Raw genomic sequence first — 25,989 nt, 5'->3', positions numbered from 1 at the left:
GTTTAGTGAAAGAAAGGAGTGACTGGATAGAATGAACTCAAATACAAACATTCAGGCATAGGCTCAAGATAGACCTCTCTGATTAAACTGGAGCTGACGAAAGACTGACTCCATGCAGTCCAGAGCAAGAATTTTAAGGGAGCTAAATATTAAGGCGAGGAGTTTGAACTCTCTATGACTGAAGTTAGTGACGGTTCAAGAAAAAAAGTGTTATGATAACAGTTATCTGGCAAGGCATTACTATGTTGTATTTAGTATCCCTTGTGGAAAAAAGGTATTTTAAATACATCCTCTTGAAATGGACTCGGCAACTCTAGAATACAAGTATGAAAGGCACACTGAGCTTATGATAACAGTGGTTTTCATCCTCTAGTGCACTTCCTGCAACCTTCTGAAAAAAAAAAAAAAAAATGAAACACTATTAACACCACAGTAATATTAATTTGTATACACTTCAGCTGAAATCATATGCTGGCTACACATGATTAAAGACATCTTTAATACTTCAGATTCACAGAGATCAGATTCATTATGACAGATCTCAATCCAGCTTTGCTTAGATATGGTCGGCCTAAAAGTGGAAGATAAATCTGCTTCACAGGGCAGAGGAGGTTCCTGTTAGAAATGAGTAATGCAGCAATCGTAAGCATTTATGCCACTCCCACACTTAAATTATTTCCTCAGATATTTACAGTCCATGCCTCTGAAATAGCTGGGAGCTATCCAGGACCAGTTAGGGTCAAAACTCCTGGTTCTACTGACTTCAAGCACTATGCTGCATTGGTATGGTTAAAATTAGTTTACATATGAACGTGGAAATAACAGAATCTAGGAGAATTTAGAGTCCTTGTCAGATTTGGCCCAGTTAATCCTTTAATTGGATGTTGAACTTCCTAAGTACAAAAACTGAACATACTGCTGATATAAGAACATATGGGAAAAGCAGCATGTGCATAACTGGTAAAAAAATCAGTGGATTTAGCTTTAGAAAATACTTTTAAAATACAGGAAAACATTGGCAAAGAGTCTTGTTCATTTTTTAATAGAAAACAGAATCCAGACATATTTAACCATATTATTTTGTGCTGGTATGGACGATATAGCTGACAACATTTAATGAGTTTCCCAAAATTTATTTCAAAGTAGAGCTTTACAGCTTGAAATGAATACCAGTGCTGGCAGGTGTCAAGAATCAACAGCAATTTACCTTCAGAGCAATGACGCAAATTACACACTTGAGTTCTACAAAGAAAAGAGCAGCAGTAAAATGGAGAGTGACAGTACTATGAAGTTTGCAAGTAGTGTGACGGATCAGCTTCCTGATAGATCTGGCTTACTCAGCAAACAAAATGTTTGTGACTAGCACTAATGGCAGAGCATGCTTAAATGTAGCTATGAAATTAAATAAGGTAGTAGCTGGAAAACTTACTATATTTCCTTCTATTTCTTGAGTCAACTGACATGTTTTTACTCCAACTCAATTTTATTTTTTATTTTTTTTTTACATTATGTTACTAAAATGAATGCTGAACAACAACTCTTCCAACTACCTCTAACTCTCAAAATGATACAATTAAAAAATAATTATCAGTACAATAGATAGTACCTTTAGCAATATTATGGTATAGAATTATGTAAGATTGTGATTCAGATTTATTATCTAATAAATAGTACATGCTTCTGCCATTCTTAAGTTTGAGTTGGATTTTCTGTTTATTGATCATTTTGATATTTCTTTGAAAAAAACTCTATAAATACTATATCAGAAAAAGTAGCCAATCTATAAGAGTTACTTGAAATCTGTAAAAATGTGTTATTAACCTTAAACAAAAATAGAAACCACAGACATAATAAAGTTATAAACCAAGGTTGAATATGGGAGATCAGTAAGTGAATTCAGACATATAAAAGCTTCTTCATAGCCAAAGAGAATTTCCAGCATTTCAGACCAGTAAGGTAACTGCCTTGTGTAAAGGGATCAGGTTAGTGGAAAGGAAAATACAGAGTACAATCCAGCAAAGATTTGAAACACATGCTTAACTTCATGCATCTAAAGAGTCCCATTAATGTGAAGTTAAGCATGTGTGCATGTCTTTGTAGGATTATACTCAAGTGATATCCCTTTGATGAATGTTGCTTCCTGTGTTAGCAGGGAATGGCATTTGATCAGGCCAGCATGGGGTTAAGCGCCCTTTATCTTTAACCTCTCCACTTAGGACCCTGCTATGCTGGTGGGGGTAAGAGTGAGGAGGAGAGAAGTAACACCCAGCCCTAAAGGTGTATAGTTCAAACTTCAGTTATTTTAAGAAAGAAAGCCTCTGCAATTGCTGAGATTGCAAGTCTAGTTGTAAGATTTGTATTCTGCAGATTCCTGAACTGCTTTGGGTTTCAGTCAAATTCCTTCTTTCCATAAATTATAGCTAGTGATTAATATAGAAGCAGCTCTGATGATTTTCAGAATAATTCTGTTGTGCCAATAACATACCACTCATTTTATTTTCTCTTCCCTTCCACCTAAAAATTATTCTGCCAGAGGGGCAATTCTATCTATAGCCTTATGATTTTTTTTCCCCTCCAAGGGCAATCACTAAATACCTGTTTAATGGACCACACTGAAAAACCATAAGCCTAATTTGAGCTAGGTTTAAGTTTTTTCAGGAGTGCTCACTACTTTAGGACTAACACAGCTGTCTCTGATGAGACAAGTGTGCCATAGCAGATCATGAAGTGTTATGTGGAATACAGAAGAGAAACAGGACTGTGTTTCTTACCACATTGCAACTTCTTCTATGGCTCAAGGTCTTTAACAGTGTAATTCCAGAAGCTCCTTACAAAAACAGTAATCATACCTAATAAATGCATTTTAATATGGGAATTCTTGGATGTGTTTTCCATTCAGACAAAGACGGACATCATCTGCCTATTATTCTAACTCTAGTAGTATTTAAAGAGGTCAGATTTTTTCCTGCCATTTTTACTGAAAATATGTATTTTGCTACACTTCTTCTAAACAGAAGCTAATAACTTAACAACTGTGTGGTCTGCCTTAGAAAGATACATAACTTGCCTGTATGTATCACTAAGCTTAAAAGACACATGCCTCCTAAAATGAGGAAGAAGTCAAAACACGTGAAGTATATCAGAAAAGAATATAAAAGATAATATAGCAAAAGGACAAAATGAACCCATTCTACTTCTCCTGGTGAAGAAAACCAAATTAGGATTATTAATGGCTAAATAAATATTCAGTGGCTGTGAAAAATGGTGTCAAGTGCTAGACTGATCCAGAATAGAAACAGTATAGAAAGCTGAGAAGTACTGTGAAAGAAATACTTTTTTTTTTTTTTATAATACTGTTTTAGTATTCTATATTTTGTTTTAACAACAGTGGATTTGGATATATGCATTTAAACAAGGAATAAAAACTAATAACTGATCCATTACAATAATTAAGTTGTAGCATCCCTGAATAATGGTTTGTGATTGCTTTGAATATTCCTGTCTTTACAGCTAACACTCCTTTCCAGTTTTTATTATCACCTTGTTATTCCCATTCTTCCTTCATGATGTTATGGTGACTAAATAATATGTGACTAAAAAATAGCAGCCTTTCATATTTCAATCCCTGACTTGCCCTGAGGGAATGGATTACTGCATCATAATACTGGTATCTGTTTGTTAATGCTGTGGGCTTCATTCAACTTCAAAGAAAGATATTAAAGTCTCGTTTTCCACTACAAGGCAGGTGTATTTTTATTAGCTCTTTTTCAAAATTGCTATGACTTCACTTGTGGATATCCCGCCAAAAGCCATTATTGAAAGCTGGACTATAATTGCTAAGGAACATGCAATGTCTGAAGCACTAAACTAGTGTTACTGCAATCCTCCAACAACTGACTGAAACCAAGTGTTACATCATTAAAACTGAATTACAACACACCCATGGCGTGTTTTCCATGTGTGCTATTTTAAACAATAGTAGAGAAAAACCTGGCTATAAATCCACTGATCTCCAATTTGTTCAAAATTCATGAACAATGAGGGCTGTCTGACAGGCTCTCTTGGCTCCATTTTTGTCAGAAACGTCACGCACCATAATTAAATGTCTGTTTGGCTTTTACTGGAGATGGAAATGCTAGCTTAAGTTATAAATTTAAACAACCTGTCATGAGGGGAGACACCACATTTGTACAGTTTAGGAAAGTTTAGCAATTGTAATTGCTCCAGGAAAGACAAATAAACTAATGGAAACTGTTCTATTTCTTAATTGGCTTAGCATAGGAAAAAAATAAGCTAACATGGTTATGGTATAGCTTTCGTCTGGATTGGACTGTTCTTTGCTTTGGTAGAAAAACGTTAGTACAGCAGTGCTTTCCATCACCGTTGCTTAATTTTCACTGATATTAATTGAAGAGTACGGTGATCACAACTTCTAGGCTAAGAAAGGATGCCAGTGACAAGTGGCAACAAAATATCATCAGTCTTCCAGAAAAATGCTTAATTCAATACAGCACAGTTCACCCTGATACTATCCAAATGGAAATGTTTTGCCATCACACTGGTATGCAGAGGCTATTATAGTTTAAGCAAATCCTGCAATTTTTTCTACTCAGCTTCAGAAAATTTTACAGTGCCCAGATTCCAGTGGAAAATATTTGATCACTCATATGCTTGGACAGAAATTTGTCACCTGGAATAGAAATCAGGTAAACTTGCCAGCGTCCTTATGCAGACAGGCTCTGCAAATATATGCTAGGCAAGATCTCTGCCAAATAACTTGTGTCTGGCCAATACCACCTTTCAAGTAGTCTGTGAATACCAATTGCCAATAAAGATTCATTATACCATATATAGGTAAATATTATTTTAGTTTTTGCATCTACAGTTTTAAGCTTACACAGTAGCAATTCATTTGCTCTCCACATATTACCTGTCTGCAAGTTTTGGTGCAGTAGCCAATCACAATATTCACACTTCTCACTAGCTACTAAACAATATTCTTCTTTTACTTAAAATAGATCACTGTCAGATGCAAACATTCCCAAGTTATGTTTTTCTCTAACATAGAAAGTCAGTATTATGGCTATTTTAAAACAGTAATAACACATGCAAAACTTCATGATAAATGTTATAACCATTATCTGAAAGTCTTCCGGCTGCACTTCTTTTCATGAAGCTTCTAATCATGAAGCTAATGGTTCTATAATCCACTGAAATTCAAGTCAATGTATAATGTCCTATACTTCTGAAAGCACAGATACAGTATTTTTTGCATTAATTAAATATCTCTCAACTTTTCTCCACAGTGAAACTTCAGGACCATTCATTCAGGTATTAATGCTTGAAAATATCATCAAATTATGCACTGGGTGGTAGTCACTAAAAAAAATAAGAGCACTTTAGAAGGGCATTTGTACAATTTAGTTTCTCTGTAGATGTTTGCATATACACTTTTATTCTCACTAGTTAAAAATATATACATATGTATGCATAATCTCCAATTCAGATCAGCTTCCTTCAGAACGCTCTTTACACAATTTACTTTTCAATTTTGCTTTTCGCAATTACTGTTATAAAACTCCTCAAGAAGTTAATTTAATTTTCACTTCACTTGACCACTATTATCACCTGTTAGTACTTCAAAGAGAACAATCCTGTGAATAAATATTAATGTTTGATTCTGAAATATATGTCATAGCAATATCATTTAACAATATATTTTTCCATATCATTTTCATGATAAATCAAGTTGCTTTTTCTTCCTTTAATCAGATGTTTTCCACACAGGTTCATCAATTTTTCCTCTCCTTCCTCACCTCAGAAATTCTGCCAGTTTCCTTACATCTCGCTAGCAACTCCGTTATTTTACGCTCTTTCCTGAAATCTCTGTATTGTTAGTGCATTCTTACACACAGACACTGTACTATTTATTTTTTTCACTCTGTGTACATACATACCTATGTACCTAAGTGTGCATGTAGAAAGCTAATAAATGAAGTTTAGCCCAGACTATATATTTTATATGTTTCTTTTCTATACAGTTGGTAGTGTCTATGTTTTCTTGCATATACCAGTCAGGAAAGATAATGGCAAAGGTTTAATTTTTTTTTAGCACTCTGATTTCTAAATCTTCTGGTAACTAATTTGTCATCAACATTGTTTACAGCATTCTCACCACTTCATCAATTTGTTCTGCTTTTTCAGATACAGCGCTGGCTAAAGAATAACTATGTCACTGACACATCCTCAGTCAGTTCTCTTTAACAATAGCAAGGCCTGTTTGCACATAGTGTTAGAGCAATCTATCGCAGCATGCAGGGACCCAGTTACCAAGGAATTTCATTTTCATGTACTATTAAAAAACTAAATAAATACGTTACATTACAGTGAACATATCAAGGATAAATCTGTTGTACATTTGGATGGTTTTCTTTACATAAAAATATTTTGTATACATATTTTTTTTCCGAAAAAACTATTGTTTATATCTAGAATAAAGTCTGTTTTACACCATTATGTTCAGTTTTGCAGTCATTATTTATATATATCATTTTGCTTAAAGTTTCTCTGTCATTATTTATGGCTTAGATACACCATGGTTTTGTTGTGCAAGCTCTGTCCCTACATTTGTACTCTTCCAGGTAACACTACCCCTAGCACAAACTTACGCAGATTCCATTCTCTTTTCCAAGACTTCTCTTTCACACCCCACCAACCACATTGCAACCTTTCTGGTATTTTTCTGTGCCTGACTGTAGGCCTAAGGTAAATAAAATTCAATTATTTCTAGTTGGAAAGAGAAACAATATTTTGCCTTCTTTCTCTGAGAGCCAGATATCATCATCACTGTTTGTCTGCCATCTCTTACTGTTTGATCTCCACCCCTCTTGAGATCACTACATCCAGATGTGCAGATTTTTTCTAAACAACATACCTGACATAAACAGTCATCACTGGATTCTTTTTGAAGACCTTGTCTTCTCACATCTCCAGTAATGCAAATCTGTTTACTAACATGTTTATATGTTACTAATGTTCACAAAGAATGCTTCCAAAAAAGTGAGTGCCTGAGATCCTTTAGTCCTTTTATTGAACACTGGCAGTGCTGAAGAAGTGTTTTGCTGCTTACAGTCAAGTCTCTCATTAGTGCATTAAAATAATGAGTTGCAATTGTGGAGTAAAGGTGTAGCAAGAAGCTTCAGGTCCTCCTGAGCAAATGCCAAAAACACCCAAAGAATAATATCCTTATACCAACAAATAAACAGGGGAAAAGTGCTTTTCCCTTTAAATATTTTGAATCTGTGAACAAGAAATATTTGGAAAGCGTTTTAAAAAAAGTGATCAGCAAGAAGATTATTTTAGATTTGCTTTTCTTACCATGTGAATATCATTGTTCGCATTAAAGGGGAATTTATTTTTCATTGATGCTACAAATTTTTTCAATTATCTTAACAGTAAAGGCAAAACAAAGAAGGAAAGCAAGCCAATGAACTACTGAATTTCATCTAATACCAAAGCAATCTAACCTTCCACTCAGCATACTTCAAAGTGCACATACAACTAGAATTTTTCAATTTTTTTTTTCCCCATTAAAATAAAATGACTAGGTGTTTCATGTATTTCATGCAATGCTAAGCATTATTTTTAAGCTAAGTGGTATGAAAGTGCTGGATGAAAATGAGCTCCAGAGAGCTGGCATTCCTTAAAAAGCACAGTACGTGAACAGTTACACATGCATAATTATATAATTACACTTGATGGCAGCAATAGCACATAGAAAAGACTATTAATACCAGGTAAAATCCACAGAAATCTCTTGAAGATTAATATCTTTTAAAAATACAAAAAAGAAAGGTGACATTTGGGTGCAGAACATATTTTAGTTTTACATTTCAGCATGACAATTACCATGAAAGAAAGGATCAAAGCCAAATGGCACAGCTGGCAGCTTGAGAATAATTTAAGAGGTGTACTGGCAATAGCTTTTTGGTTTCAGTAGGATGGACTGCATTAACCATAATAGGGAAATGATGGTGAAGAAAAGTCATACAGCATTCTTAACCTGGCATAAGTACAGTGTTAGTTGAACCTGTGGTTTTAACTATTTCAAAAAATGTTAAGGGAGAAAACTTACGCTAATGAATATGAATAAGAGCAACATTTCATCTGTATTGGGGACAAAACAATATCCCCAAACTACATTTAGGCTTAAATTAGTGATTCAGGAACTCATGAACAATAGGAAATCTGATAAGCTTGAGGCTATGCTGTATCCAACCACTGCTTTTCTATCTTGTCCTGTAGTCTACACAGAAATAATCTATATGCTAAAATATGAATAAATATGTAAGAAATCAGTGTAGTGGGACTGGATGGATATAATATAAGCAATGGACATAAAGCCCTCTCAATCCTGTAAAGCCCTCTAAAGTTTCACTATTATAACACAGCAGGGGTGAGACCACAGGAGAAACTTCTTATTGTGTTACCAGTACCTTGGACACAACAAGCTGTGCACTGAATGGGCTGAAGATGATTCATCAGGTCTTACCTCTTTCATTTTCTTCTATTCCACTTTCAACCTCACTAATATGTGATTATGTACACCTTTTTTTCCAGCATGAATAATGTATACTAATAAAATGTAACTTCATGGCTGCCAATTTCGAAGTCTCCCTTCAAAGACAAGTTCACATTGGCCTGAAGGCATAACTATGTCCTGTTTTAGCAGATTTCCTTCAAAAAACTGGACATTCAGCAGATCTACCTTTAGGTCTGTTCAGCCTTGAGAAAAGAAGACTGAGAGGGGACCTGATCTTGGTCTATAAATATCTAAGGTGTGGGGGGCAGAATGGCGAGGCCGGACTCTTTTCAGTGGTGAGTGGAGACAGGACAAGGGGAAATGGCCAGAAACTGGAGCATAGGAAGTTCCGCACAAACATGCGCAAGAACTTCTTTACAGTGAGGGTGACGGAGCACTGGAACAGGCTGCCCAGGGAGGTGGTGGAGTCTCCTTCTCTGGAGATGTTCAAGACCTGCCTGGATGCCTACCTGTGCTACCTGGTGTAGGGAACCTGCTTTGGCAGGGGGGTTGGACTCGATGATCTCTGGAGGTCCCTTCCAACCCCTACAGTTCTGTGATTCTGTGATTTGTTTTGCAAAGTATTAAGCATAACTTCAATTCTTTACAACTAATCTAACAACACAGCTCCCTTTCTACAATTTTTCAGGAACTATTTGCATTCTAAAGACTGTCTAACCCAGAAACTAAGCCTCTGTCCACACCTGAACATTCAGAAAACCAGATTCTCCACTACCAAATAGATTGTAGGTTCTCTGAAATTACAGGGATATATGACCAAACGCAGATTTTACAGTTGCAATGTGCTCAGTATATAGCTTAGTAGTATTACAAAAGCAAAATAAAATAATGAAGGCCACACAATTTTGTCCACACCAAAGATCATAATAAAACAGCAGAAGTAGTTGACTGGGGAAACTTTAGATGGAATATCCTGCCAAATAGATAATTTTCTATAAGTACTTGGCAGAAATTAGTAAGTTCTTAGTAAGTAATGAATAGTACAGTAAGATACTTGAAAACAAAGTTAGAATCATGTATAATTTGATGCCATCCTATCAATATTCTTAACCAGAATAACACTGTAATGGGAAATATAACTATATAGAAGTATAACATACTGTTATTCAATTGTTTATTGTCATTTGATAGAATTCATTGACAACTATGCACTTCATACGCATGTGAAATACATCTGTTTTTTTTTGTTTGGCTTGCATAGATCAGATCAACTCTCCTTCAAGTTCTGGAAGGTTTTCTAAGATCTTGGAGCCTCTCCTGAGATTTTCTTACTCTAGAACTAGTTATTTATTTCAAGCAAGCTATCAGTAAATAAAGTATAGAAAAATAGAAACAATCAGGGTATGAATAAGCTCATCTGGATCCTAAGCTCTAACACTGTACCAACGCTACAACTGTGTTAAAAATTAATGGGTTTTCCTTACTTTTTAAGTATCCCATCTCACCAATGAAAGTCTTAGGTCCTCATGTAGCCACTCAGATGAAACACTATTCTCTCTCTACTCTTAGAAGTAGAGTAGGACAATTTAGTCAAATGGTTCATTTCTTGATATGTGTGATTTTAAGACTAATCAGCTTAGAGTTGCTGATGAAGGAAAAATGGAGAGAGATATAGAGATATATAACAAACGCAGTTAACTGTCAGATTCTGTTTCTTAACATTCTGCTTTTTGCTTTTACTTAATATTCCACTTTTTTTTTTTTTTTTAAAGCCAACTTACATGAAGCCAACAAGAAGAGAAATAAATATATCTAGATTTATAGTCATATACAAATGTGCAATGAAATCAGGTAACAGATATGGACAAAATACAGAAACTTTCTTCATAAGAGCCTAAAATATTGAAACCAAAACCAGGCTTTTTCAGCTGTGTATTAGCTTCCAATCAGCAAATTAAACAATTTATTCTGGGCATTTCATAGGCTCCACATGAGGATAAACCAAACCAATTCTGTCAAGACAGATGTGATGATTCCCAGACTCTATGCGGGGATTTCTGTATTGTTTTCCCTTAGTTTCAACTGACAACTAGAGCTTTATATGTACTTTTTTCCCATAATACCTATTTCTAGCTTTTAAACATACAAAGTGTTTTGTGTGTTCTATATTTGGGAATCAGTTGTTAAACAGAGCATTTGCTAATCCTCTTTCATCAGGCAATTTTTATTTGGCATTGGCAGGAAAAGGAAATTTTAAAACACTCTCTTTGCCTTGCGTAATACTCAAATATAAAAATAAGTATAGCATTGTTGCTTTCTCTATATCCCCTTATTCTATAAACATCACAGAAAACAGAATGCATGCAAAGAAAACCAAGTCACTAATAGAAAAATAAATCAGAGCAAAGATAACAGCTTGATTTTATCCTATTGTCTATTGTTCCCTTCATATAACAAGCATTGGCTGGTTAGAATTTAGAATGCAAGTAGTTTATGCCAAAATGCCATGAACCAGTTTTCAATTTCAGGAGTTGTAGTAGACAAAAATATATGCAACTTGTACTGCATTTCTCCTTTCTTCATTAAAAGCTACTGAAAAAAAAGTACATAGGCTGTGTAAAACAACAACAGTCTAATCATTAATTTTGATAAAATATACTATACAATGCTTTAATTTTTTCTTTTCTAAGTATAGGCATTCATTTGTCTCTTCTGTTCAATATGTTACAATCTGGATCTGAGAGTCTCACAGACATCATATTCCTAAAATGTTAAATATTTAAAGCTACCATATTATGGTTACATCTACAACGTGGAATGGGATGCTTACAGGATAATCTTGTACCTTTGTCTCCATCATAAGACATATAATTGGGTAACCATGGTCTACATGTTCTTTCTACAGTTAGTTTTTTTCCTATTTAAGTCTTGGGAGACTAAAATACCCTAAATGCTTTAAACGCTAGGCTGGTTCTTTGTGGTCACATTGTATCTGCCAAACCCAGATTTATTCCACATCAGAAATAGCTGACTTAATTAAAGCTGTCATCTCCTAAAACCTAAATCAATCCCTCTGCACATCATGTGGAGGATAATATCCAAACTAAGACATCTGCCTTCATGGACTTTGCAATATAGGTACAGCTTTCCTCTGTTTATTACTGGGACGATTCTCATCTGCCAGTTGCAAAAGTTTTGGTGTCCAACTATCTGATTTCAGCACAAAGTCTACTAATTTGCCATACCAGGTAGTCCTACTAAACACACTCATGCAGGGATATCCCACTCAAGTGGGATAAGTTAATGACAGCCAAACTACAGATCCCACGTGCATGTCAGCCATACATAGTAAGGCTGGCAGGCTCCTTGTTCTGGGGTGCTGTGCATGGCACAAGGACATCATTTGATGCATGCATTCAGGAGGTATCTTCTGCCTCTCCCCCACTACATGCACAGGAGAAAATCTCAGCAAGTAAGCCAGCATCTCTCATTCTCAATCATCTTACTCTTCCCTTTGTTGCTTTACATTATGCTATACCTTAAATCATTGTTGAACATAAAACATACAGGAAAGCATAAACTGATTAGTAAGCACTGGCTCTGTCAAAAAACATAAACCTTCTTTGACTGCATTCATGTTTCCTCTACAGAATCCAAGCCACAAAGGGCCAGCCCTAAGCCTGTCTTTCACTGGAGATTATGACAGCACTGATTCAATAGTGGTGCAGAGATACCTCTGTGCAAATACAGATGACTACTTATACAAACAAGGCATCATCCAAGAGTTCCTTCATTAGAAGCTCCTTCTTAGTTTATTTATCATTATTTATTTCTCTTTGAAGTAAGAGAAGGTAAAAATGACATAATAGTTTTCCTTAATAGTGCTATCTCCATAGGATAAACGTAGGTATGAAACAAATCAATGCTTCTGTTCATTAAAAAATAAAATTGCCAGCTAACACTCTACTACTGGAGTTGAAATTGCACAGATAAACACATCCACCCGTTTGGAGTATCTCAGCTGTCACCAGGGATTTATATGAGTGAAGCAATTCATTGGTATGGAGAAGATTTCTATTATTACCCATGTGTTATGATGTAGAAAAAAAAATGCAGTTTGATGAGGTTTGTAGCATTCGTGGCTTTTAGAAAAATTATGCTTTGACTTATGAACAAAACCAGTCTGCAATGTGAATTAGTAACAATATGTGTGAAATGGCACAATTTAATCTTTATAAAGACACTCAGATGCATAACTGAACATTAATAATCTCATTTGGCATGACTGTTATCTTTAAAATGCGTACAGATACAAGCCAATCCATAACTGCTCAGATGGGTCAGAAAACATTAGAAATTTCAATATGAATGCTATTTTTTCATTCACCTGTTCAGTAGAAGCTGAAAGTGAAATGCAAAATTGCCAGACAGTATATGTGAATATGTATTTTCTATGTTCCAAATACCACCTTTGCTTCATCTTTGACTACACACTTCTGATTTCCATTAAGTATGACTACCTCCTTGTCTTGTTGAGCAATTAAAGTGACAAAAGTAATAGCAGATGCCTCTTTCATTGTTAAAACTACAGCATGCAGCCCATAGCTTGCGTTTTATTACAACCAGTCTACACTGAGTAATAATTGCAAGGTAATTGAGAAGATCCTGATAATAAAACACCAGTTTACCTTTTTTTCAGACAAAATAAATATATAGCCTAATCGAGGCTTCATTTTAATGACACATTAGATAGTTTCCAACTTGTCCTGATTTTTGTTTTATTTTATGATTGTAAATAAACCCTGGAAAATTCCTTCCCCGATTTTACCACCTGAAACTGCAGCTGTTGGCTGACACTATCAAAGCCTCGCAATTCCGAACTCACGTGCAAATCTCATCAAGTGCAGACACTTCTAATTGATTCCAGAAGTTTTTCTTTTGCTAAGATCAGCGGCAGAAGAAGAATAATGAGCAGCTTTCAAGCAGAGGGGGGAGGGTGTTGAGCTCGGGGAGTGGAGATTTTAAAAGCTCCAGCTCAGCTGCTCTGCCAGAAATGCGGAGCAATTTTACGGTCAATTGGCCAGAGCATCTGGAACTATACATCATAGTCTGTAGTTGATGGTGGTGAAGCCGACTCTCAAACTGGCTAAGTCTAAAATCAGTAACGACCGCTGTCACACCTAAGTGGAAACGAACTTAATCTACTGCCAGATTTTACTGTGACTTTTTCTAAGGGACATTATTCCCCCTAGAGTAGTTGTCAGGAATATTAAAAGTCCAGTCAACTGCACGGTATTGCAGAATTTTCTCAATGAGGCTAACATAGAAAATACAGATTACAACTCGTGTTTATTTAATTCCATGTGTGTTGACAAGGCTTTTTATCATGAGGTAGTAGTTTCCTTCCATTACTTTGAAAATACATTTCAGATATACCATCCAATCTAGTTAGGGCACAGAGACTGCCTAAATGCTGAGGTTGTAAATCATAGCATAGAGCATGGAGCTTTCACCTTAATGGAAACCAAATATAGGATATGCTGCACTTTGAAATGTGGCACACATGATCATAATGAGGGACCAAGGAAAAAATGCTGCAGAGCAGAAAACTATCAATGTGGAAATAAGTTCTTATGAGTAAATGTTTGTTTTAAGTCAGTACTCATAAGTCAGGATACTGACACTGGGAAATTACACTAAGAAACAAGTGAGGCAACAGCAAGCCTTTGTATAATGAAAAGAGAAGTAAGTAGTGTGGTGATATATCACGTTAAGAGGGACTACTGTGGAATGCAGAGTACAGTGCAAATCAGTTCTTTAATAAAGAGATATTATATATTTCATCCAGACAAATTAGCTGACACGCTCGTAAGAAATACAAGAATTGCATCAAAGACCAGAGAACCAGTTCATTTGGTACAGAACACTGTCTCCAAAAACATTTGGAACAGCTGCATCTGCAGAGTTTATGTACTCTGCTGGAATAAATAAATAATTTGACCACAAAGAAGCTCATTTCTGCCTTCATTAGTTAAGGGCTGAATTATAACCTGCTGCACAAGACTATGTATCTTCCACCGTTGGTTATTTTTCTAATGCAACACACGCCCATACAAAACAGAAAAGAAGTACTTCATTTAAGATTTCACACAGGTGTACATCCTCTCTTTTTCTTTCTTTTCTTCAGTGAAAGTTGTCCTAGATCTTAATCCTTCCTACCCGCAAGTAAATACATGACTGCTGTTGGTTTGGTAGCCATACAGCAAAAGTGTGCAGAAATAGTCTGGGTGTACGACCTATTCTCAGATAAAAAGAAAAAAGAAAAAAAGAAAGCAAAAGATAAACAGGCACAACAAAATAGACATTTACATTTCTCATTCCAGCTTTCTTCACTCCCATTTCCTCAGCTTATGAGTCACAGTAGTGAGCTGCAGCCGCTATGGAAGTAAGGAATATGAAAGTTATGGAATATATTTCAGACAAGAGATCCAACAACATGTCAATGGCTCTCATTTCTTCTTGCTCCTCATTACTACTACTGTCAAATAACAGCCAGTGCTTGACCAAAATCAGCTCATGGAATATGCTGACTGATGCCAAACCAGAGAAGATAGATGGAAATTCTTTGAAGAGGTGTACCATCATCACAAATTTATTTTTACATATTGTGACTGTTGAAATGCCACATAACTGAATGTACAAGTTATGTTTTCTGCTACCTCCAGGTGGTTAGGAGACTCCAGACTCAGTCTGACAGAAAAAGATTTGGCAATATTAATACACACGATCATCACATTACACAGACATGAAATAGTCAGCCTACAGCAAACTCACTAGCACAGGATACGGCAGCAGAGACCCTTGAGCAGACATGCATTGACTTCTCAGCTTACTGTCTATATCCAGTCAAATATAATATCTCTATCATCAAAGTGTTCACGGAATTCCATCCCGGAAAGAATTCTCATACAATCGAAAAAGTTCTTTAAACTTCTATGCCTTTTTGTAAAAGCCAATCAACCAAAAAACAAAGCAACAACAAAGCCTACATCTTTTGCCCAAGCATATGAAACATACACAGCACAAGGAACAGAAAATGCACGCTGAGAAATGTGTAGAGTTTCACATCCCACAAGAAAAAAAGATTATTTTTCTAACTCTGATAACTTGGAGTTATTGTCTTCTTTGGAAAAGGAAAAAACACCAGGAGACATCTCTCAAAAATATGTCTTGGAAGGACTTCAAATACAACTGAGCCAAGACTGGTAACCACATTACTTAATACAGAATTTCAAAGCATGGACAGATGCAATTCTGTGGCTATTGGAGTGTGGATACAATAAACAATTATGCAAAGACTGTATCTTTACCAAAATAAGCAGTTATTTCTTACCCTCCTCTAGCTGCATTTTACTTCTGTGGACCTCTGTATTAGGGAACTTTCTTATTCCAGAGGATGTTAAATCACCTAATTTACACAAAGATAAATCTTTGGCTGCATCAGTCAGAGCAATCAGGTGACTGAAGTAGCTAGGTTGAGAGGTTAAGGTGCTGGAGAAAGGGGGCAGGGCTGGTTCTCCTGATGGCATTGCATTCATTGGCCGCTATTTTCATAGCCACCTGTGCTAGCATAACTGCAAAAGGCTTCTTTCTTCTTTCCCCTACTCTTCTTGTTTTCTCTTATTTCTTTACTTTCTTCTCCGTTTTTCAACAGGTGAAAATTTCAGTAGTTCTGATAAATATCAGATGTGCTTATGAGCTGCTCAAACTCACTAAAATGACAGAAAACAACAGGGATCCAGGAGTAGAGAAAGGAGCAGTCAGGATTGAGCTGTTAATTTAATTATTTAGACTTGGTGAAACTCGCCATTTAGATCAGCCTAAGAGCTAATGACAAAACTGCAAATTCCACATTAGGCAATCATTGGAAGTTTGATCACTTATTTTTACTAGTTAGAGCGTCCTACAAATAATACTGCATGGGTAATTATTTTTGAAGTCTTATTTACTGGTTATAAAACATTAATGAGGAATGCAAGTATATGAACCATAGGTACAAGAAGAGAGAAATCACAGTTTTCACTAATGATTTAATGTAAAGTATGGCAAAATTATTTTCCTAATAATATATAATATATAGTAATAATAATAAATATCTCCTAACTTAAAAAGGATAGATCTTAGGAGCGTTGAACAAAAGGAAATTTTTAGGACAAATTTTAGTTCTAATTTCTGTGAAAACAATTTATTTATTATGCTTATTAGTGTCTTCTGATTCAAAATGATCTCACTGATCATTATTGAAAACATTAATAATCTGAAGAGGCTTTTCAACATTAATTGTAAAATTTCTGGCAATTTCCTTTTAGTCAGAATGTTTTCTTGTAAATTCCATTACAAAAATACCACAGTCTCCATAACAAACATTCCTACCATTAATCTAGAAATTGTTTAATGCATTGACAGTGCACAAGCAAAGCCTGCGATGGTAAAACATGCATATCAAGATGCGGTACTCACAAACATCACAAAGCTATTAATATCACAAAGCTGTTAATATCACAAGCTTGATAATTTATGACAAAGTGCAAGTCTATTGCACTCACATATTGAAATTCTTCACAACTATTACTTGATTTGGTCTTGTTGATAGCAAACAATTTGGTGGACATCCATTTAATTTTTTTCGAAGAAAATAATATGAGCAAGCTTCTCCTACTAGTCTGTTTTTTATGAGAAATAACTCAATATCAAAGAAGGAGCTAGGAAAGAGTCACTGAGAAGTATAACATTAAGGAAAAAAGGAAAGAAGAAGAAAAACTATACAAGAAAGCAGAGGAAAATGCAGTAGAGAATGGGCAAAGAGCTTAGTATTTTAACAACAGATGCAAATATGGAACAGAATAGGAAACTTTTTTTTTTTTTTTTTCCCATGACAGAATGAGAAACAATATAGAAGCACCAGATGAAAATTTTATTCCTACTCCTTTAACCTTTCACATGTACGCACTTTAGGCAAGAGTTGGGGGAAATTTAGAGGGTATATTTTAACACATAACTCTGCTCAAATTTAGTTAGAAAACCTGAGTACCTGAAGTCTGAGACCTATTGCTCACAGGTTGTAGAATTAATTGCCAAGTAATAAAATTATTTGCTTCTAGACTATCTATTGTAGTAGATTATCAGGTATCCATCAACATAAAAAAATTATTTATTTTGCATTAAATATTGTCCAATAATTATTTTTTCCTGTACCAATGAAAAAGAGCCACAGTAGTATAATATATTTTTATGTTCTTGTTTTTGCCTGATCTGAGGGGAAAGCAGAAGAATCAGCACCACTACCAAAACTTAACTATTAGAAAAGTTATCGGTTGCTATATATTTTGTGACACAAGTCACAAAAATCATTCTGAATGTAATCAGTAACAGGTCTGGTTTTCAATTATTATTATTTAATTTCTTTTTTTCACTGTTTAAGCCAAAAAATATCTGATAACAGTTCTTCTAGTTTTCAGAAGTACACAATGTTGCTGATAACCAACTTTCCTGATGACCAACACAAGGTAGCTTGGGAACGTTATACACATCAAAATCTGTAACTTAGTGTCATCAAAATCTGATCACATTAGTGTTTTAACCAACCTTGATTAAAAAAGAATGTAGATTAAAAAGTAACAGTCACAAATACAATAAAAACATGCCCTATGAACACAAAAACAACTATAATTAAGCAGATTAAATACCTGTTTAATTCAGTCTCCTATCGTTTCAATTCCTAGAAGTCTGTTCCTGATGTACAGTACAAATACAGAACAAAATATTTAAGTTCTTAGATTTGTTTTATTGAAATCGGAATTACCCAGTCCAAATTCAGGAAAGAACTTCTGGTATTCTGGTCAAAATATGTGGCCATTAATATAGTATTTTTGCATTGACTGGTAAACGGATGGCTTTCTGACTTCTTTCAATATAAATTGTTTATAACAAAGAAAACAATTTTGCAAAAGATAAAACATAAACAAAAAAAAAAAAAAGAAGAAAAAATCAATACTCTCTTCAAATTATGTCATGTAAATAAAGAAGCCAAATGCATATTTGTAATGTTCTTATTTCTTTATGATAGGAACAATTTATAAGGTCATTAGCTTAAACATTTCAAAATAAATGTCTTACTTCGTATGCGTAGTCCAACAAAGAAACTTGATTTCTTAAGTAGCCAAGTTTGTATACTCCTAAGAAGACTGAGCAGCGGATGATTTCCAAAATTCCTGCTTTGGGTCTAGAAACAGGAAATAATGCAGATTAATGTTGTTGGTTTTCTTTCTTGTTAACTTCAATGAAAATAAGAACGTAGAAATAGCCTATGAATCCCACAGCTATATAAAATCCCCTTTTCTAAACTTAGACTTTTTTAAAAGGTTACATTTTTATAGTATACAGTTTATATCTTAGAAGTTAGAATATCTTACAGTTAGAATACTGAATTTTCTGGGGGTGAGAACATGCATATGTAGAGAATATATGTGAACTCACACACATATAAACATATCTTTTAATCACAGAAATGATAACAGAAAAATTCTGAGAACTGCCATCTGAATAGCTCAGAATCTTTTCATTGGCACATTTCTGTAAATTCATATTAATTCTCCTTACCAAGTTTGTAAATAATACTGATCTCTGATTTCTTGAAAAGCTTTTACCCACCCTGAAATACCCCATTCAGAACATACAAGCAAAATGTATTCTTTATTGAAAAAGACAATGAGTAGTATGTGCAAAACACAAGTGGCACAACAATGAAGATTCTATTCCACATTTCTATGTTAGCAGGGCAAATACTCATAGTTTCCCTTTCAAGAAACTGTACTTGCTACTCAGATTTCTGTAGGTTTACAGCATTTGTATGGACTAATTCCAGAGCATACATCTCACAGAACTGGTATATTTCTCAAGATCCAATTTGATTTGAATCCATATTGACCAAATTAATCCAAAATCTTTGGTATCCTTTACATAAGTTTGAGTCTGCACTTTTTATGCTCTTCTCATACACTGTCAATCTGACACCCATGAAATGCTACTACATAGGACTGAAACAACATGGCTAAGTTTGAGCAGCATTGGAACAGACTACAGGTCTGCCAGTATCACAAAACCAGGGAGGCTGATCCAACAAATGCAAGCACATTTGAGGACATGAGCAGTTGGTGCTTCAATATCACCACTAATTGCTGCTGGAACACTCCTTGTTTTAGTTACAGGTTATTTGTGTTTTATCTTCTAGCCAACAGAGAAACATACCTGTCAGAGTATATCTATAGTTCTTTATCAATACAATTTTGGGCACAGTTGAGATTTCCTTGTATTATTAATATTGTAGAATGAGAGAAGAAAAAAACCATGCTTTATGTCTTGCCTTTTCTCCATAAGAAATCCAAAAGAGGTCAGGGATAGAATGATAATGGCAATTCTCAGTAGAATATTTTCCTGTGATAATGTCTGTTTAAAAAAAGAAAAAAAAATCATTTAGGCTAATTTTCTGAAGAGAAACTGAGTTTAACAGAACTCAGCAGCTTCAACTTTATCTCAGTGATTTCACTGTCTGTTTCTGAAGTGATTCGCATTTTATTTTGCAAAAATTTGCAGTAATCACTTTTATAGTTGCCTCTATTTCCAATGTAATTATTAAGATACACCCTTCTGCATCACTTGCTTTCCTGAAGTTGCTTGATTTCCTCATGCCTTAGCCCACAAGGGCACAACATTTCTAAGTAAAAATTACCTTGGCCCTATTGTATTTTTTCATGTTTTTTTACTACGTTTTTACAGTTGCCATGTATAAATCCCAATTAATACCAAAACAGACATTGGTAACAGTAAGAATTCAAATAACATGATAATATAGCTATATTTTAACAAGAAACAAAATTAATAATGTTTCCTCATAACACTTGGTTCCGAATTCAGGAAAACTCTTCAGCTCATATAATTGACTCCAATCAGACTGAAAACTTTTAAACATTAACGTGTTTTATTATTTGGATACAAAGCAGCATAGAGATTTATGTCCTTAATATTTAAATCTAAATAATAGAAACAGCAATCAGAAAATAAAATTCTTTTCCATGATGAAGTCTGATTTTTTTTCTTTTACTTTATGAAATAATTTTATATTCTACATAGCTGCCTTTGCAAATCAAATATTTAATCATTTTTCTTGTTCCCTCCCTTGCTTCCTCTCAAATATTAGCTTTGAAGAGCCTTTATTTTTTCTTAAAAAAAAAAAATAAAAATAAAAAAAAGCAATATGAAAATAGCGCATCTTGATGAGTTATAGAAATTCTTTCTGGTTTGAACAGCAATAAAGTTTATGAACAGCATTTTGCACCTCAAGATCTCAGGCACTGAAAAATAAAAACCTGTGAATCCCTGTCTTGATTTCAATAAAGTCCACTTTGCAGCAAGCCCACTTTCCTTCAGTGGTGGCCCCTACCTCGCAAAGAGATCTAAGGTAAGTATCTGTGAGTGTTGGAGGCCACAGGAGAATAATCTCAAGTTTTATAGCTGTGCGAACTTACAGTGCCCATGTTTGCAAAACACATCAAACCACACACTCAGACTGGATAGGGTTCTGTTGTTACACTGAAGAATCACAAGCACCTACTTGGATATCCTTAACAAATGGTTACCAAACAAAGAAAACAGCATCCCAGCAATGCGTGAGCTAAACAGCAGCCCCAGTCATTTACAAGCCAGAACACACTTCTCACAAATGACACCTGTGAAGCCACTCCATTGCACAGATTTATACAAGGATAGATCATATTCATTACTGGAATGCCACACATGCAGTCTGTCTCATCCTTCCTTACAGTAAATTTATGAAATCTCAAACTGATGATTACTATGATCATCTACCTAGAAGAAGACCTAAAGAAAGTATATCCTACACTATTCTTTTACTTAGAGCACCTGCTACTGGTCACCACAGGAGACAGGATGTTGACCTGGACACTGAACCACGGAGGGACTCAGCATAGCAGTTATGCACAGAGACTCTTGCTTAAGACAAGAAGGTAAAAATGCTCTGATGGGGTTATCTTTATATAAAGGTTTTTCTCAACTGGAGTACATTGTAAAATTTCCAATGTAGGTTTTAAAATGTGTCAATAAAAGATTACATTGAAGGTATTTTTTATTTTTTATTTTTTTAACACTTCAGTTTCTAGAATCCAAAAACTGTACAGCAGCTTTCCATTGTTGACAAGAATCACTTTGTTTTGAAGTGACAAAATTTTTGGGCAGAAATTTCTTCATAAAAATATTCATAAAAATTCTTAAACTGTTCATCTACTCACAATAAATTCCCACTTAAACTTACTTAGAAGCCGGGTCATAAATAAATTCAATAATTAAAGCTAAGATAGCAAAGATAAATATGATTTGGTACAGCTATATGCTATATAGCTACAGCTATATGGCAATTCACAAACAAATTTCTTAGAAATGCTTTATTATATTTTTCAATGATAGTTCCTTGTCAGGTAAAGCGTTTTATGGGGAACTGGGACCGTAATTCAAAACTTTCCTATTTGAGTCTGTCCTTCCATTTAAATTGCAGTACTGCACCTTTTTAAACCCAGCCCTAGCCAGGTGGCTGGTTTTGTTTTGTGTTAGCAGTGCAATACAGTAGCTTCTATAGATTGCCTTAAAAAATGTCCTCACACTGGCAGGGCATTGGTTTGAGGAAAGGAACGTAAAGCTTTGATTCTCTGTCAGGTTACAAGAGAACTGAATATCAAGTATAAATTTTGAACAGTAGTTGCTACTTTACAATATATATCTAAAATCACAATTTACAGAAAAGGAATGTATCACAAACAACTTTGTTTCTTCGTTTGTGTTCCTAGTCAAGAGCTGCCTGGAAACTTCTGGTGAAATATATCTTGATGCCATTTGGAAGTAATAGATTTTAGAAAGCCAGAAAAACATAGCATAAATATTGACATATTAGTTTACTTTCCTAAATTTCTCCTTACTCCTCCAATGGCATAGTTAAATACTGCCTTGATTATCTTATTTACTTTCAAACTTGTATCACCTTGTGAAGTGGATACTGACAGCTGGGCCATCCATTTTCTTGGTGTTACTCTACCACAATCAATGAAATAATCTGAGTTATATCACTAAACTAGCTATCACGTACTGAATCTATACACTGCAAGTTACAGTGTGAAAAGAATGTGCATTTTACACTTTTGTTAGTGCTAGCATCTTCATACCTCTTAAAATTACATGCATGGATATATATATATAAAATAAATGAATATTTATGTACTGGATTACTTGCACAAACAGAGAAGCCTAAGGGACCACAGCAGGCTTCTTATCTCTGAGTCAGTCACAACTTTGTAATGTGGTTATTGGCTATAATTATACAGAAAAAAATATTTCTGTTGGATTTTGATTTCACTGAAAGTTTAAAAAATATCTTGGAGACTTAAAAACAAAGGGGGGCTTATAGATTTTTGGGAATAAGTTTACACTGCTTTGTAATCACAGGGTTTTTCTTTCAATTAGGTAAAAAAGAAATAACACATTTAAACAAAGGAAATATGCCCTATGTGTTTTAAATGTAAATTGAAAGGTTCCAAATTCCAGGTCATTTTTCTTCCTTCTGAAGTATAACATAAATGCGTTTTGTCATCTTACTGCCTTCAGTTTTTCAACAGAAATGCTAGGAAAGATGTCAGCACGTTGTAATTTGACAGATTCCCTGCTATCATATATGACCCATTTTTAACATTCAAATGAAGAAAGCTAATATAGTGCTATGGAATTTGTGTTGTTTGGTGTCTATGTATGAATTTTATTTTAACTGAGAATTCATGAAAATCTGTGATTACTTAGCAATATTCCGTATACTTTGTCTTCCATCTACTTTGTCTTGCCCTACTGAATGGATATATTACTTGTGCTCTCAACTTTCAAGAGACCTATCATATCACCACATACTTTTTGTCTAATTAAAAGTGCTCACATATTCATGGCATTATAATCACAGTAAAAGTTACAGTATCTATCAACAACAAAAAGACATTACAAAATGTGTTTAAGGTAGATTTCATTTTGATTTATGAGATACAAGCAGTTCTGGAGCTATGAGACTTTTGCTTTGAATGTACTGCAGTTTTACACTCCTAGCACTCTCTCTGGGACTGATCCAAATCCCATTACATCAATGATCAAGATGTGCGCAGCTCAGAAATATTTTTTATTCTCTGGATATAGTACAGATTGCTATATAGAAAATAAACACTGTATGCTCTCTCTTGTGGAAAATATATATTTGTTCTTTCTTGTTTTGCTCTTTTCATAAGTTAAATGTAGGTCATTCATACCAAAGGTATATGGTTGCTCTTTGCACATAAGAGAAACTTAACACTTCTACAGGGCGTGAGACCAAACACTGAGCAACTGTAATCACTTGAGAAATGTAATAGCTGTATGCTGTGTCTTATGGCCATTATGAAATGGAACTTACACCTAAAAATGAGGAAAACAGTTAGCTTTCTCCATTTATGGAGCTATGCCACAGTTATGACATAATTCATAGCCAGACAGAAAGTTCCAGTTTTATCCATAGACATTTTATAATTCAGTGTAGTGGAAAACTGATATTGAAGAGAGATTTTTGCCAAGTAAAGTTATTCATACACAAGCTTCCTTCTCATGACAGCTTTCCCACTGTACTGCAGAGTGATGCTGGAACTCTGCCTTGGGACAAGAACTTTCTACACCAACACTGACGGTTTATGTACTGAGATGAAGTGCTTCTAGTTCCCTGTGTTCTCATTCTTATTCTTACTACCTCATTACCCCACAGTTTTGTTTAGAGAACTTTCTAGTTTTTTTTGTTGCAATAAACTCATACATAGTAGATGTTCAAGATATTTCCTCTCTGTGATTGCAAAAATTTAATTATCATATGGGGTTTGGGTGTTAAACTTGTTACTAATTCTTAAACAGCTGCAGTTATCAACAGAGAAAAAAATTTGGACCATTCATTTTTCCTTCAAGGTCCAGAGAAATACAAAAAGAGAAAATAAAAAATATGAAAAAATTCATTAATGAACTCCTTAGTTCTTGCTGTTAAGCAATATTAACAAAGAAAATAAACAAACACCTTATTTGATCCCTAGGGAAACATGACTTTTTGCATGTATGCAGGAATTTAGAAGCATATCCTGAATATTTTGCAGAGGTTTTCTCAGTATATGAGCATAGCAATCGTGGCATTGTATATCTTGCACATATGATAGGTATTTATGCTTTAGTTTCCTTCAGAAATTTCTCAGGATAGACAAAACCTTATATGGTTTTGTAATCTCTAAACTCTCTGCAGTGTGACCTTCATAGTAGTGATGGTGATGTGTATTGTAACTTGTATTAATCAGAAGAGTAGGCCTAAACAGCATCGAGCAGTGGGCCCAGGTGAACCTCGAGAGGTTCAACAAATCCAAGTGCAAAGTCTTGCATCTGGGTCATGGCAACCTCCACTATCAGTACAAGCTGGAGGATGTAAGGATAGAGCACAGCTGTGCCAAAAAGGACTAGAGGGCACTGGTGGATGGCAAGATGGGCATGAATCAGCAATGTACCCTGGCAGACCAGAAAGACAGCAGTATACTGGGCTGTATCCAAAGAACTGTAGTCAGCAGGGCAAGGGAGGTGATCCTGTCCCTCTGCTCCGCGCTGTAAGACCTCACCTGGAGTACTGTCCTCACTACAGGAGAGATGTGAATTTCTTGAAGCACACCGAGAAGGCCACAGAAATGGCCCAAGTGATGGAACACCTCCCATACGAGGACAGAGTGAGAGAGCTGGGGCTATTCAGCCTGGAGAAGAGAGCACTCCAGATCTGACAGTGGCCTTACAGTATCTAAAGGAGAGCTATAAGAAAGATGGGGACAGACTCATTTGCAGGGTCTGCTGTGGTAGGACAAAGGGAAATGGTTTCAAAATAAAAGAGGGGAGATTTAAATAGGATATAAGGAAAGAGTTTTTTATGATAAGGATAGTGAAGCACTGGAACATGTAGTCCAGAGAGGTGGTGAATATTCCCATCCTTGGAGACATTCAAAGTCAGGCTGGACAGGACTCTGAGAAATCCGATCTAGCTGTGGATGCCCCTGCTCACTACAGGAAAGCTGGACTAGATGGTCTTTTACAGTCCCTTCCAACTGAAAAGATTCTATGGTTCTATGATTCCTGTTACCTTTCCATTGAAGTGCAAAACAAAATACTTTTAAAATGTTTCTCAAAAACTGTTTTCTTCTATTTGTCTGATGTGTTATTCAGAACACATCTAAGAAACAAATGAATAAACAAAAAAAGAGCTGCTATAAGCCTGATGCTTTTTCTCTCAAGAAATTATTTCA

At 35.1% G+C, this 25,989-nt stretch overlaps 1 protein-coding gene across 1 annotated transcript in view; it reads right to left on the bottom strand.

Moving 5' to 3' along the window:
- Positions 1-25,989, bottom strand: part of AGMO (alkylglycerol monooxygenase) — a gene marked incomplete at both ends in the record, with an annotated part of 178,403 nt that overhangs the window by 56,202 nt on the left and 96,212 nt on the right. The window contains 2 exon segments of the mRNA XM_079538575.1: positions 18,719-18,824; positions 19,965-20,047. Of these exon segments, the coding sequence (XP_079394701.1) occupies positions 18,719-18,824; positions 19,965-20,047 (189 nt within the window).

Source organism: Tetrao urogallus (assembly GCF_951394365.1).
Source record: "Tetrao urogallus genome assembly, chromosome: 7".
Lineage (NCBI taxonomy): Eukaryota > Metazoa > Chordata > Aves > Galliformes > Phasianidae > Tetrao > Tetrao urogallus.
Note: the sequence above shows the minus strand (reverse complement) of the source record. Positions and strands in the feature narration are given on the sequence as shown.